At 36.3% G+C, this 15,961-nt stretch overlaps 1 protein-coding gene across 1 annotated transcript; it reads right to left on the reverse strand.

Annotated features, from left to right (window-relative positions):
• Nucleotides 1-1,539: 1,539 nt before the first annotated feature.
• LOC135221038 (large ribosomal subunit protein uL18m-like) lies at nt 1,540-11,457 on the reverse strand. The gene is made up of 4 exons (XM_064258773.1): nt 11,292-11,457; nt 6,400-6,571; nt 3,771-4,002; nt 1,540-1,799 (listed from the first exon to the last, which is right to left on the reverse strand). The coding sequence occupies exons 1-4, from the start codon at nt 11,332-11,334 to the stop codon at nt 1,611-1,613; spliced, it is 636 nt and encodes a 211-aa protein (XP_064114843.1). The 5' UTR covers nt 11,335-11,457; the 3' UTR covers nt 1,540-1,610.
• Between the last annotated feature and the right edge of the window lie 4,504 nt (nt 11,458-15,961).

Below are 15,961 nucleotides of genomic sequence, written 5' to 3' on the forward strand. Positions count from 1 at the left end.
GTCTTTAAAGACTTTCATCTTTCCTTTTCAATTATACAAGGGTTGTCCATAAAAGAAGATTCCCAAAGATTTTTCAGGATGAAAAACATGATTATTGGCATTGAATAATACATTTTTGGAAAGCTTAGACTTTTTCCTACTTTTCGACACAATCGCCATTGAGATCAATGCATTTTTGCATGCGGTGTACCATCTCCTTCATGCCCGAATTGTAGAACTCTTCCGCCGCTCTGCGAAGGTAGCTTAAACGTCTTCTTTCAGCTCCTCTTTGGTTCTGAAATGTGTTATGGACGTCTGTACGTCTGTCTTTGAATTCTCTGCACCATTGGCGCTCATGTTGTACACTACTACACTTTTCTCCATAGACTTCACACAGTTGGGAATGAATGTCCACCAGTGCAGTGTATTTTGCACACAAAAAACCAATCACACAGCAATTCGCACCTGGCGAGAGAAGTGAGTGGGACCTCCATCTCTATCGGCTGCCAAGTCAAGGGTGAGCGTCGCAGACAGCTCGCCAGTGGGGGGACTGGGCGAGGGGGGACCAAGCTACACACGTGTCACTGGATCTGCGCAACAGCGTTCCTTGCAACTGCAGCTCCTTGAGAACCTTATTATACAGACAACCCAAGTATTTAGAATAAGTACACACTACATTTGAATTATTTTCTCCCCTCCTGTCAACATTCTTGGGAATATATACAGTATATGAAAATGTATAAACTCCGTAAATGTTTCCTTCCGAAAGCATTTAAAAGACTAAAGTTTTGTTAAGATTTAGGTAAATTTCCTTAAATTCTATTATCAACTGGTCTCACTAAATCCCGTCTAGAATATTTGTAGATATTGAATATAGAATTTAAGCCAATACCAAGCACTGGGACCTATGAAGTCATTCAAGTGCTTAAATGGAAATTGACCGTAAAAGGTTTGAAAGGTGTAACAGGAAGAAAACCTGCAGTTGCACTATGAATCAAGTGTTAGGAGAGGGTGGAAAGTAAGATGAGAAAATAGAATATGAACGGAGGTACAGTAAAAGGAACAAAAGCAGTTGCAGCTAGGGGCCAAAGACACGCTGCAAAGATCCCTAAGTAATGCCTACAGTGCACTGTACGAGGTCCACTGACAGCAATATCCCCTTACAGAGGTTAGATATGCAAGGCTTTGCTACTATGCAAGACGTATCAGGGATTTTGTGCCAGTACACCTTGAAACTGGTAATTTTGAGACTCAAATACTTCATCTGAGGGATATGTAAGGCTTCATTACTGAGCAAGATGTACCCGAGATTTTGCACAAATGCAGGCCACATCATGTTGGCGGTGAAACAAATTGATATCATGGGTATGAAAACTGAAGTGTCATATATTCAATCTATACCAGAATTTCAACAATATTTAATCAACAAGACAACATAAAACTGTTAAGTTTTCAAGGCACCTACCTAGTCTCTACAAAGTACAGGGTAGTTATTAATGATTACCACTAAAACTTGCTAAAGTATATGATGTGGAGAGTTAAACCTCAGTAAAAGAAGAGTTAACATTAGAGCATACACTTTTATTTTGTACAGTCATATACACAAAACTCTAAGTTTTTACAGCCTGCAGTTAAGATCTCTCATTGTCGTCCTTCTTCAATGACCTTTCTTTGTCTTCTTTCAGCACATCTTCTTCAAGCACTTGCCATGGTAAAGTCGGATGATATCGTTTCCATCGGTACATATCATGTGCACCAATATACCCAGGTTCTTTCATGTGAATACCTCCTTCCTCTAAAGCAGCTATAAATCTTTTCAACTGAGAAAAAAATACTGATGAGTTACGGTATAAGTAAACTGACCAAAGATGTCATGAATTTTCATAGCAACTAAAAACTAACAATTTAACTAATAAAAAAAATTGAAAAAAGGAATTTTCTATCACCAATGAAAGCTTAAACAATGAAAAGATTAAAATTCATGGGATGAATTCTAAAGAAAAAAATATAAAATTATAATTATAATGTTTCCAAATTATGTTTGAACAGGAATAATCTGACCTATTCAAGCCATTTCTTATGATGGCAACAAATAATATGTTGTTTCTAAGTTCTCTATTCTCTTCTGGATCAGTTTTCATGTTAATATTTAAACAACTACACTACCACTGAAACTAGCTACACCACTTGTAAAATCTGAAAACTAAGTAAAATAATTTCAAACCTTCCTTAGTATAAAGTCAAATATATTCTAAATGGAAGCAATTCTTTTATATATCGTAAGTTTTCATATTTTTATTTATGTTGGAGACAAAAATGGAATTGAAGTATGAAGGCAAGTAAAAAATATAAGGCGGTCCCCGGGTTACGACGGTTCCGGCTTACGACGTTCCGAGGTTACGACGCTTTTTCTTAAATATTCAATGGAAAAATCCGTCCTGGGTTACGACGCTTGTTCCGAGGTTACGACGCTGACGCTTCCGACGCTCCGAGTTAACGACGCTTTTAAAAAACTCATACTATGATAAAACTCCTTTATAGTTTAGCACAGTATATTAATAAAAATAAGTTTCTGGTTAGATTACAACAAAAATTTTGAGGTTATGATGATTTTCGACACTTTTTATGTCGTATTTTTCTATGTTTTTTAGTGACGCCTCATATGCGGAACTAGTTTTCCGAGCGGATGAAAATACATACTAGCTTGCGGTGCGCAAAGTTTACATATAACAGTCCAAAAGCACAAATAATGAAAAAAATCATTGCTTGTTTCCAGTAATAATAACAAAACGAAGTTTCTGGTTAGATTACAATGAGAGAGAGAGAGAGAGAGAGAGAGAGAGAGAGGAGAGAGAGAGAGAGAGAGATAGAGAGAGAAAGGAGAGAGAGAGAGAGAGAGAGAGAGAGAGAGAGAGAGAGAGAGAGGCGTCTTCCGACGCTCCGAGTAAGGACAGAGAAGTGTTCGTTTCGTTAAACGGCCTCTGACTCATGCCAGTAAATGTTTTGTTGATACTAATAATATAAGCCTATTTAAAGATACGTTTACTTTAATTAGTCTATATGATACGTAAATAGTAATCAACTGTTCTTGTAGCCCTCAAGATTTGGCAAAATCGAAGTATCCAAAGAGAGACATTATCCAGTACATAATTTGATCAGAGAGAGAGAGAGAGAGAGAGAGACGCCTTAGCAACAATGGTCACCGTCTCGGGGATTGACGTAACATTTATTTTCTGAACAGATAGGACAGAGAAGTGTTCATTTCATTAAACGGGCCCGCCGTTCATTGAAACGTGGCCTCTGACTCATAGCAGGAAATGTTGATACTAATATATAAGCCTATTTAAAGATACGTTTACTTTTTAATTAGTCTATATGATACGTTAAATAGTAATCAGCTGTTCTTGTAGCCCTCAAGATTTTGGCAAAATCACTCCAGGTTGTACATAAAACTTCAAGAATGTAGTGTCACCAGAGGATTACAATAGTTTTTACCTTCAAGAACCAGCATTCTTTTATGAAAATAACTCCAGGTTGTACATAAAACTACAGGAAACAACATGTAGTGTAACCAAAGGATTACAAGTAAGGTTTTTATAACTTTTTATTAGTTTAAGACATATTTCCAAGCGTCGTTCCGGCTTACGACGATTTTCGGCTTACGACGCGTCTCAAGAACGGAACCCCCGTCGTAACCCGGGGACTGCCTGTATATATACAAAAAAAATTAAATAAGATGAAAAAAAAGTCAAAACACTAACTGTTCTAATATCAAAATCAATAGTTTTTACCTTTTCTGAAGACTTAGACAAGTCTGTCAAATCAGTGTGCACCTCACAGATTCCAGACTGTAAGCACCGATGCGCAAGTATTCGTCCGATATTTTCAGCTGCGCTGACATCAATGTTTGAATACAAGTGTTGCTTTATAGCCCACTCTTTGGTGGAAGCAGAGACAACAGTGGTGCCTGTGTAATGCTCTATTCTCCCAATTATGTGCTTTTGTGTTTGCTCGAATACCAACCTGAAACCACAAAGAAACTGATGACATACTGTAATCTCCCTAATATCATTCATTATTAAAAAACCGATTATGGATAAAATATGATACCGAGTTTATAATGAAACAGTATTCCTTGATGTAATTTCCTCGTATGAAAAGAGAAGCACAAAATTAACATCCTCAGTCTAGCCCAGTAACAAGTAAACCTGACAAAAATATAACTAAACCTACATCTTATGAGAATCTAGTAGATTTTATGATTATTATTCTTATTATTATACTATCAACCAAGATGCAATTCTGACTAAAAACCAGACTGCTACATGCCTTTGGGGCTCCCTATATGAAAATTAACCATAAACAAGATAAATGCAGAATAAACTATGAACAAAAACTTATGTGAGCCTGCTCAACAACATAAAAAATATCAGATAAAAGCTCATGAGTTTAATGTGTTCTGAACAGTACTGCAATTTGGTAAAAACTGAGAACATTAAATTTTATGTTATTTTGTCCAATATATAAAAAAAATTTAATCTCAACTCTTGTTTTGCTGGCTGGATGATGCTGTTTCATGCCTGCTCAAGTTTGATTCTTTAGATCATGGCTTTGAATCATTCCCAAACAATATCACAACTCCAATGGTCATCGTATAATTTCATTTAATTGATATACTTTTATGAAGACTATGCTAGTTCTCTTGTAAGAGGTCTTAGGCATCTTGTTTAATGACCAATGATAATATTCCATGTCACCTAGTAGTTATCAGCTGTTATTTGATATCAAAGCTTCACTGTCTATTATCTATTCATAAAATGACTAACTGATGATGACCAACTTGATTTTTACCCAGCAAAATACATGACGAGGAAGAAAGAGGTTAGGGCCAAGTTGGCATTTGTATGATGTCTTTTGAATATATCTGACTTTCATCTGTCAGCCACACAGAAGACATCAATGAACTCAATTTGCAGTTTTGTGCATTGAATGACTTCTTATGCATGCATACTTAGTAATCCACTCACTTGTCACCAAAATTCATTCAAAATCCAAAAGGCCCTTCACTGAAAATCTTATTCATTTCCAAAAGTCCACTGTTCCCAACCTTTTCCCCTTTAAATCTTTAAAATGGCATCCAAAGTAACTGGATTACTTTCTGTTGTTGAACACTGGCATTGCTTGCCCACCTCAGTCATTGAAAATTTCCTGAAATACATACCTAGATGCCTACTTACTCTCATCCTCATGTTACTCCATAAGTAGAATTTTGAGTCAGTTTCGTAAAAGCTCTTTGTCCCAAATGCACATATGGATGTGCATAAAAAAACAAATGAAAAAATTAGTAAAAACATATGTTGCTTATTGATCAAGTCAATAACCTGTATTCCAAAGATGACACCTGACTTTGTGCTCTTCAATTTAGTTTTTCATTCATCTAGCATTGCAATAAGGTAGGCAGTGAAGATCTCATGATAATCCTCTTCATTCTTGTTTGCAAATGTACTAAAATTTAAATAACCATAAAAAAATCGACAAAATATTAAAATTTTTAAATATATAACAAGATGCTCACTGGGTACAAATGTTGGCAACCCTATGAAAGTTGAGAGCAAGATTTTTAGCCTGGTGGTCTTGTTAAACTTTCTTTTATAACTAGACGGCCAAGAATGTTTAAAAACGATCAAAGATGGCAAGAAACAGCTCTTGAACTATACCGCATAGAGTACAATACAGCAATTGTGTTTGACACAAACAGTCTTACATTTAAATAGTCTTTACTTCATGTTGTAACTCACTGCATAAACATATTTGCATAACAAGAACAATTAAACATATGACACCATTTGCTTATCCCTATAATCATATAATATATAGTACACGTACTTTTAAATAAGCATGAGAAAATAGCTTGAAATATATTCACATATATACAATATATCAATACATATATATTGTACCTCAGAAAACCCATTAACTAACTACTAGTTGCATAATGAACAAAAATAATTGCAGTTCAAAACAAACAAGTTAAAAACCATCATAACTGGAAAGTGTGTTAAGTGTACCTCCAACTAGCATGCATTAATTCAAAGTTGTGGAAGAATATGATATAATGACCATGACACAGCCCTCATCTTATTGTCAAATCCCAATTCTCCATGTGAGTTAAATGCCCGAACTTTAAAGTTTTCAAACTTGTGAATCTTAGCATATTTAAATTCAAAGGTTTACTTATCTTCCTATGTCCCTACTAGAGAAGCATTCTAAGATATGCTACTGAAGTCCTTCCAATACAGAGGCAGAATGTGTCAACTGCACTGCTCTGTAACTTCTATGGCATAAGCTAAGCATGAAAGCTGACAATCGTTCACATCTTATCTTGAAATAATACATCAGTAAATCAGTATCAATTCTTACCTGTACCAATAATGATTAGTTGGTTCGTCAAGTGCATATCCCTGAGGCTTTCGTGCTATTCGTAACATTTCCATATTGCGAGGATTCCGGTTCACAAACACAGGGTTGATATCATCATTGCTAGATTGCCCTCCTGTATGCGTTCCCCTCCTTAAGTTGGCTAACAAAGAACCTAATAAAAATTAACAATTCTGAGAATAGATACATTAATTGCCTATACTACTAATGTACACAAGCTTTGCATGATGAAACATAAGAATTAAGAACTGCTAAACAGTGAACATACCATTTGTAATCATTATGTATAAAACAATCAACACAAACAAAAAATTCCTGAATTAGACACCTCAGTCTATTTACATGCTTCTCAAGATTTACACCTCCAAAATTACACTCACAATTTAAAGTTTTTTATTTTAATCACGATTACTTTAATTTTTGTATTTCAGAAACAGTATATGACAAGAGGCTCCAGAACTACTTAGGATGAAGGCTAAGTTATGTTATGGCTTGTAAGATAAACACAGCTAGATTAGGTTGCGCCAATTAGGAAAAATAATGGCTTAGCCTACAGCGACAGGTTAGCAACAAGGGTGTGGAATGTCTCCCCTTGCATAAAGTATTATGTATTTCCATTTAGATTTCTGTGTTTGTGGTTCACCTACATAATGACCTGAGATCTTAATTAAAACAATAATTGTCATTAACAGAAATCTGTAGTTAGTCTTATCTAATAAAAAGAATAAAAAATAATTTTAATCCACAGCAATGAGTACAAACATCTGAAAAGAGAAACAGTGACAAATCTAATTAGCCGAAAATTATTAAGATAAGTAACTAATCCTCTACCTCCCATCGAAGGTTTTGAAAAGTACTGTTGGTACACTGTAGCACACCCACTCACTCACTCACTCACTCTGGTGGCTCTTGGTGGCCCATGGCTGCTTGCACCAGACCTCTCCACATTCCCCCATTGAGTGCTACATCTCTCCAATTATTCTCAGGATTCTTCACTCCCAGTTATCTTAGATCTCTGAACACATGATTCTTCACTCCCAGTTATCTTAGATCTCTGAACACATTATCTTTCCATCTCATCCTCGGTCTCCCCACCACTCTTTTACCCTCTACCGACCCTTTCATAACCACTTTAGGCATTCTGCCCTCTTCCATTCTAACCACATGTCCAGCCCAACATATCGTTTGTGATCTTACATAGTCAGTTATTAGTGGTTGTCTGGGTAGATCTCTCATTTCATCATTGTGCCTGCTCCAAACACCTTCATTTATGTTGTAAATGAGGCCTATTATTCTTCGTAAAATGTTATTTTAAAAAACCAGTAGTCTCTGTTATTGACTTATAGTCAGTGTTCAGGTCTCACAATCATATAGTACTACTATTGGCCTGATAATGGTGTAGTAAATTCTCAATTTGGTAGACCTTTTTGATGTTTCCGCTCTTTAAAAGATGTTGTAGACTGAAAAAGCATCTGTTCCTGGCTGTAATTCTAGCTAGAACCTCTGTCTCCATCTCAGTTCTGGATTCAACATAGTACTTTCTAGATACAGTGGTACCTCGAGATACAAAAGGCTCAACTTACGAAAAACTCTAGATACGAAAGCTGACACGAAAAATTTTACTGCTCTACATACGAAAAGTTTTCAAGATACGAAAGGTTTCTGAAAGTCCGAGATTCGCCCGATAACAATTTTGAAACATCGTGCCGCGCGCCACCATCTTAGTTCTAGTAGACTCGCCACCATCCTCCTGCTCTCCCATTGGTTCCTGATGCTAGCCAAGCCATGAGATCCTTCTCTCCTATTGGACAGCATCCCTCCCATCATGCATCTTACGTGGTGGCGTGCCTTCGCTCGGCCACTTCGCACCCGAAGCTTTATCGTACGCATGCGGCATTCGTTCAGTCCAACGATTTCGTTTAGTATCGTAAATTCGTTAGTGATTTCGTTGTGCTACTTTATCGTGTTGTGAGAACCTAATTAGTATACGTACTACATAAGTAACTTAATTACGTACAGTATATATAGTCATGGGTCCCAAGAAAGTTGCTGAAGTTCACAGAAAGAAGAGAATGCTTTCTATGGAGACAAAGATGGAGATAATAAAAAAGTATGAAGCTGGCTTGCGGTTGAGTGTGATCGCTAAGGAATACGGCCGAAATCCGTCGACGATAGGCACCATCCTTAAGCAGAAGGAAGCCATCAAAGCAGCTACACCTTCCAAAGGCGTGACTATTTTGTCCAACAAGAGGAGCCATGTGCATAATGAAATGGAAAGGCTGCTTCTTGTATGGATCGAGGACAAAGAAATCGATGGCGATACGATAACCGAGACAGCAATCTGCCAGAAGGCCAGCACTATTTTTGGCGATTTGATTGCCCAAGCCGAAGACGACGGCAGAGAGGGGACATCAACGGCAACCCCAGAGTTCAAGGCTTCTCATGGGTGGTTCGAAAAATTCCGTAAACAGACTGGCATCCATTTGGTGGTGAAGATATTGAAATTACATAAACTATAAAAAAGTAAAAAGAAATGTAAAAATAAAAAAAAGACAAAATAAATTTTATTTTAAGTTTTTTGTAAAGTTAAGTGTTACAGTTTTGTTAATGTGTTTTGTAAAGTTTAGTTTGTTTTTCTGACATTATTTTATGTATTTCGTAAAGTTAAGTGTACGTATCTGCCGTTTGTCGTCCTCCTCCTCTGCCGCCACTTTCGGAGATAGCCTCATTCAAAAGGTAAGCTTCCACATTTTACGTACAGTATTTCTTGTATACCATGTACACTAATACACTTTATTTACAGGTTATTTAGGTATTGAATGGTCCAAATTGTTGTAGTAGTATTTCATTGTTTATAGGTCAATTTAGCTTTATTATGAAATTTACTGGGGTGTTTTTGGAGGGCTTGGAACGGATTAGCCATTTTACATGTAAAATGTGGTCCAAGATACGAAAACCTCATGATACAAAGGGCGCCTCGGAACGGATTAATTTTGTATCTCGAGGTACTACTGTATATATACATATTACAGCAATTTTATCATTACTGCATTACTATGACAACTAGAATTCATGGAAACAGTTTGTAAATGCATCGGCGTATGAATGAAGCTCCACTAGATTGGCAACGATGAGTAATTTTTTCGCTGCGTTGTCTGCTCGTAAGTACTTCAGAAATATTTGTAAATTTTCGGGGTTAATTTGGTTGCAAAAAAGGGATAATAGACATGAATTAAAAAAACATTTTGAAGTAACAAAGTAAAGTTAAACTAAATAACGAGTAAAGTAAACAATTAAGGGAATAAAGCTTTGCACCTCATACACCGGTACTTGTGTGCTGCCCATAACTGTGTTTGTGGAGTGAGCACTTAGGAACCAGGAACAGCAACATAGTTCAAGTGCAATTTGGAGTGAATTAAGACCAAAACGTGGATAATAACAATCACATAAGCACAGCGGAGTTTCAGTTGTGATGGCAGTAAGGATAAAACCACCGATTACAAGGTAAAAATGAATTTCAGTTCAAACCATGACCCCGGGAATAAAAAGTTTCATACTTTCACTAATATAGGCAACAAAATGTTGTTTTATTGTGCTGATTACAACTGCAATCTTGAATAAGATCAATAAACATTATATAAATATGCTAACATTGTTCAAATGAGTGCTGGGAAAGATGGTGGATTGTCTGTGGTTAGAACGGCCAGTCACGTGACTGCCACCATATTGGATTTAAAACCTGCCTTGAAAACATATTTACGAAGAGCTCACATGCTTATTTTAGATTGTATGGGGCTTTCATATTCACATTATGTTGCTAAAACTTCAATCTTTTGAATGGTATACTTAAAGATGTAAATGTATTCTTATATCACCAATTAAATATTGAGTGAATAATGGCCGAGCCACGCGATGACGATGATCATCTGCGGTTGTTTACCTCATACGCTAACATTGTTCAAATGAGTGCTGGGAAAGATGGTGGATTGTCTGTGGTTACGAACAGCAAATCACGCAGCTGCTGCCATATTGGATTTCAAAACTGTCTTGAAAACATATTTTACGAAGAGCTCACATGCTTATTTTAGTTCATATGGCGCTTTCATACTATATCACATTATGTTGACGAAACTTCAATCTTTTGAATGGTATGCTTAAAGATGTAATTGTATTCTTGTTTCACCAATTAAATATAGAGTGAATAAGGCTGAGCCATGCAATGACAATGGATGGACTGCGGTTGTTTACCCTACTTACTTCGAAAGGATAGTACAGGTCTCAAGCTGTTGCTCTCACCACTGATGACTCATGACTGGTGCCAATCTCCAGTGTCAGGACATGTTAAAGTACTTTTTCAGAGGGTGCATCCACACATGGTGAAAACTGGATCAGCTAATCCAGTCAGTTGTTTCCCCTAGGTCCTAACCAAAAGCACCTTGGCCTAGCCTAACCTTTCCTAGGCTATTGTGCACTGACTAAACCAGAACTTAGCTTCCTAACCTGGCTCAGGTCGGCGTACCCTGACCTGGCAGTAGGGGTTATGCTCCTCCGCCCAAGCCCCAAAAGTTACAGCAGCCTAACATCCAGCATATGGACTAGCCTAGAATAGCTCTTCGTAGGCAGTAGGTTCACAATGACTAACTCCTAGCTATCCCTGTCTCCCACGTGTCTAATGCTCGTACAGTCTGTGGCACCTGATGTTTTCACTCGTCTAATGTGCGGACTACCGTACCGGGTAGGGTAACCCTTTCAAGGAGTTAGGTATAGCCTACCTACTACTAAGGTAGCTACCTAAATCATGGGCTACGCCTTCCTAGGCTTCCCTCGGTAGATTATCGAGGCCTTATTTGAAGCTTTGAACCATAATCGCTTACCTGGTCTCCCTTTAGCGTGAACTACAGCATTTCTGAGTAACATTTTGAAATTCCCCGAGGAAAGATACCTATGCACAGTGAACTGTGTTATGCAGTTTACACATTAGCGTTAGTAGTAATAGAGGTGGGATATCGCTATGAAACGGCTCCCTTGCTTGTTTTATTCCTCCATTGTTTGTGTTTGTTTGAGTTTCTTCTCTCTTTCCTATTCTCCACTTCCTCCTTCAGTAGATCTACCAATAAGAGTATATTTGCTACTAATTCCCCTTTAATTTCTTGATAGTGTTGCTGCATAAAGCTATATCTATTTCTAATCTCATTGTATGCTGGACAGTAAAGTAAGAAATGTTCTAAATTTTCAATTTTGTTCCTCACAGCATAAACATTTTGTATCTTCTCCTTTTATCCTAGTTCTATAATTTAATCCTAGTATACCTAGTCTGGCCCTACTGATCAGCATGGTTTTTTCAGTGTTGTCATACCAGATTTCTTCTCTTATGTTTTCTTTATATTTTCTGTAGATTCTTAACGTTGACTTTTCATTAATTTCTTTCTGCTACGCTTTTCTGTCCCAATTGTTTATTATTTCTCTTAACTGTTTGTCTTTAACTGCTTCAATTTTACTTAAGTTTATGTTTAGTTCTTTCATATACTCTTTTACTTGCATTATCCAGGTTTTTTTTCATACTGATCCATGGTTATCTCATATAGGAGCCTATTTCCACCACTCCTCAGTGTATGTTTCAGGTAGAATAGTTTATTCTTGATATCTCTGTGTGACTTGGCGCTTTCAAAATTGCTCTAATACTTGATTGTCTATCTTCTGAAATTCATTTATAGTTTTATTGTCAAGTTTCATGACTTCCATGGCATACATGAATGATGGCATCGCTAGTACTTTCCAGTACAATGTTCCTATTTTTACTCTGCTACAGCTTTTATTGATGACTGCATTAGTCATATTTGCCATCTGCTTTGCTTTAACTTGGGCCCTTTTTATCTGTTCTCTGAAGCAGACTTTCATGTTGTTGATTGTCACTCCTAGGTATTTAATATGCTTAACTATTTTTATTCCTTCTATGTGCTCCATATTCTCTACATCATCGATACTGTATCAGTCGTTGTATATTACTTTTATCCTTGTTTATGTTTAGGCCACATTCACTTGCCATTTCCATAAGGGTTTTTATTGATTTTGTTATTTCTTCTAGTGTGTGTCCTAGTATTAATCCTTCGTCTGCATATAATAGTGCCACTATCCTTATTACTTCATTTCTAAAACCTTCTGTTGCATTTTCTAATTTTTCTATTATCAGGTACGTTATTAGTAGAAAGAATATGGTTGAGCCATTACATCCCTGTCTTATTCCATTAGTTACATTTAGCTTTTTTTGTTCTATATTGTTTTAAGGCATAGGCTTGTTACATCATTTGTATATATATTAGCAACTGCATTTGTTACTTCTGCATGCAGCCTTTTTTCTATTAACTGAGTCAAATGCTTTTTGGAAGTCTATTGATACTACAAATAATGGGTCCTTTCTTCTCTACGTTTCTTGTATGCAGTATTGTAAAATATATAAATTTTCGATTCCTCTCCTTTGTGCGGTAAAGCCTGATTGGAGTTCATTCATTTTTCCCATATCTCTAATATGCTTTTCTATTTTGGTTTTCAGGATCCCCATGAAAATTTTATATGATGCATTTGTTAGAGCAATTGGCCTTAGATCTTTGACTGTGGGGTTTTGTTTTTTGGGCGTAAGTGTTGTTTTTTACTTAAACCAGCTTCTCAGCGTTTTCCTGCCCTTCAGTATGCTGTTTGAACATTCTGCCAATTCTTTTTGAAGGTTGTTACTTTGTAAGAGTAGTTTGAACAGAACTGGGTTCATTCCATCTGGCCCTGGTGCTTTATTTGCCTTCATTTTCTCAAGTTGACTTTTTACATCTTCTTCTGTTATGTTGATTTCTTCCATGGGTCTAATCTCTGTCTCTGTTAGATTATACACTCTATGCATGTGTTCCCTTAAAGATATATGGTATTTCATCTGCTGTCCTAATCTTTTCACTATTTCTTCCATGTCATGTCTGTACTGTTCTTTCTTGCTTTCATTCCATATCTCTCCTATTTTGTTTTCTTCTTTTTGGTATATTGTTTCCCAGAATTTTACCAGCTCTTTCCCTAGGGTTTCGTCCTTCATCTCTTGCTTATTTTCGTAGAATATTCTTATCCATTCTTTTTCTGATGTGGTCTTTCCTCTCAGCATGTCTATATATTCCCAGATTTTCCTGTGTCTGTTTTTATCATTCATTATCTCATTTCTAACCTTTTCTTCATATTCTTTATATCCTTTCTTTATTTATTATCTGTACATCTTGTTTTTGTTTAAGATATGCTTCTTCATAGTATCTCTTTTCTTCTATTCTTGTGGCTTTCCTTTTTAATTTGTTATATATCCTTTTTTGGCTTCTTTCTTTCTTTATTTCTTTGGTGACCCATAGTGGTTCTATTTCTCCTTGCTTTCCTGTCTTTAACCTTCTTTTGATTATCTTCTCTAGGTTATTTGCTTTTGCTTCACTCATTGTTTTTTCCAACAGGGTTAGATCTCATTTTCTGTATCGTTGGGTAACTTTATACTCTATGTATTCAATGTATTTCCTGGTAGACTCTTCTGTAACTTTCAAATATTTAATTTCTTTTGTTTTATTTCTGAATGTTTTCCTTACGTTAGTGTTCATTCTGAATTGGACCTTTATGAGGTGATGCTCTGATAGGTCATATTCACATTTTCCCTCATCTATCTCCATAAATTCATAGTTTTTATACATATTTTGGTTGACTAGGGCAAAGTCTATAGCGCTGTTCTGATCTCCTCTACTCCAGGTTATCTCTCCTTTGCAGCTGGGATCTACATTTAATAGCGTTAGGTCATATTTTTCCATTAGGTCCATAACATATTTTCCATTTTGGTCAAGTTCTTGTGTCCCTATGAAACCTAAATGCCCATTGAAATCCCCAAGGACTATCACAGGCAGGTCTGTGGCTTTCCCTATTGCTACATGTAAGGCGCTTATTATTCGTTTATTTCTTTCTTTATCACTAGTTGACATGTAGACTAGAATTAGGTTAAATATTGCTGTTCTATAATTAACCTTTACTATTAGAATGTCTTTGTGTTCCGACTTTTCTTTTTCCATCCGGATCTCTCCCTTGGTTCTATACATTGTTAGTAAACCTCCTCCTTTGGTGTCGTCTTCATCTCTCATTGATTCTACCACTCTGATGCTTGTTGGGAATAGAAATTTTTGCTGTTTAAGGTGCGTTTCTGTGATGCACATTATTGTTTTCTTTTTTTATCTCCACTAGCTCGATTATTTTTGCTTTAGTCAGTCCTTGGGTGTTTATGAGCTTTATTTCAAGACTTCTTGATGTATCTTCTGTCTTGCTCACTATCTTTTCACTTTCTCTATTTACATAATTGCTTCTACCATCTAACCATTTATCTATCATTTGCGAACACTTTTCTTCTAGGTCTAATAGCCTAAGATTGTTACTAAAGTTACTTCCTCCACCAACCTGCCCTAAACTAATTTCCCTTCTTCTGCTTCCTACCTCAGAGTTCTTAACATCACGACTAGATATTTTATTTTCTCCTAACTCTAATTATTTTCACGCCTAAAATTGTGTTTGGGTAGTAGTAGTAATGGGTAGTGGCACAAAGGTCGAAACCTTTCAACGGCTCGTAAGCTTACGCTCGTTTCTCGTGCCTGCGAGATCTTTCCCTTCCATAGAATCCCAAAGCCTTTTTACGTTCATGAATACAGCAATATATTTATGTAAAGGACACAAGAAACAAGAGTATGTACACATTTTTATTTGGCTTTACACTGTACATCATCAGTCAACTTTATACTAAACATCAACAACCAGCTAAATAAACTAGAACGTTAAAGAGGAAACACATATGAGCCTCCACGCACAAGGCGAGGATATGTTGTAAAAATAATATAGCAAGTGATACAGCGGTCTTGAATGTCCTTCTTATTTTCCTTTTAGATTTTGTGCGTTTTTTTTCTTTTTGTAATATAGAAAACATATCGGACACTACCAGAGAGGGAACAGAAAAGACAGATCAGTAATATTTCATTAAGTTCACGGGAAAGACAATCAAAATGTGTAATTTAAGAACGATTCTGCCAGTATCACCAATTTCTACTGGACACTGCAGAATGAAAAGCTAAATTTATAGCATTTTTTTTATTTTTTACCATGGAATGGTGAGAAACCGATGGTGTATCAAATATGAACTTACTAATAAGAAAGTAAAACCTACTTTAGTTTTTATTTAATCTTTACATATTGCTATCCATCATCCTTTCATTCTGGAACCATAGTAATAATTCCTTAACGAAGATTCCAGTGAATTTCTAGGTTACAATTAAAATCATTTCAGGCAAGAAGAAAGTTTTCGAAGCAAAATATAACACAAAACCTCATGAACATGCATAATGACAGAAAAGAACTGTTATTGTTTTTCGTTTAGTGATATATTTACAAAAGAATCTTAAACAAATGGGAAACATTTCCCTGCAACGGCACCCCCGTGTGTTCAAGAATCGTTGGGAGTGGGCGAGCCTTATCCAGTGCTGTTATCTACTCAAGGCATTAATAG

The sequence above is a fragment of the Macrobrachium nipponense genome, chromosome 2 (assembly GCF_015104395.2).
Source record: "Macrobrachium nipponense isolate FS-2020 chromosome 2, ASM1510439v2, whole genome shotgun sequence".
Classification (NCBI taxonomy): domain Eukaryota; kingdom Metazoa; phylum Arthropoda; class Malacostraca; order Decapoda; family Palaemonidae; genus Macrobrachium; species Macrobrachium nipponense.

What these genes read in the sequence shown, in the direction of transcription:
- LOC135221038 (XM_064258773.1), bottom strand. Translation starts at nt 11,334, where the DNA reads ATGTTACTCAGAAATGCTGTAGTTCACGCTAAAGGGAGACCAG. An exon ending in ACTAATCATTATTGGTACAG is followed by an intron (nt 4,003 to 6,399) that starts GTAAGAATTGAT and finishes TTGTGGTTTCAG; the next exon opens with GTTGGTATTCGAGCAAACAC. An exon ending in TGTCTAAGTCTTCAGAAAAG is followed by an intron (nt 1,800 to 3,770) that starts GTAAAAACTATT and finishes TTTTTTTCTCAG; the next exon opens with TTGAAAAGATTTATAGCTGC.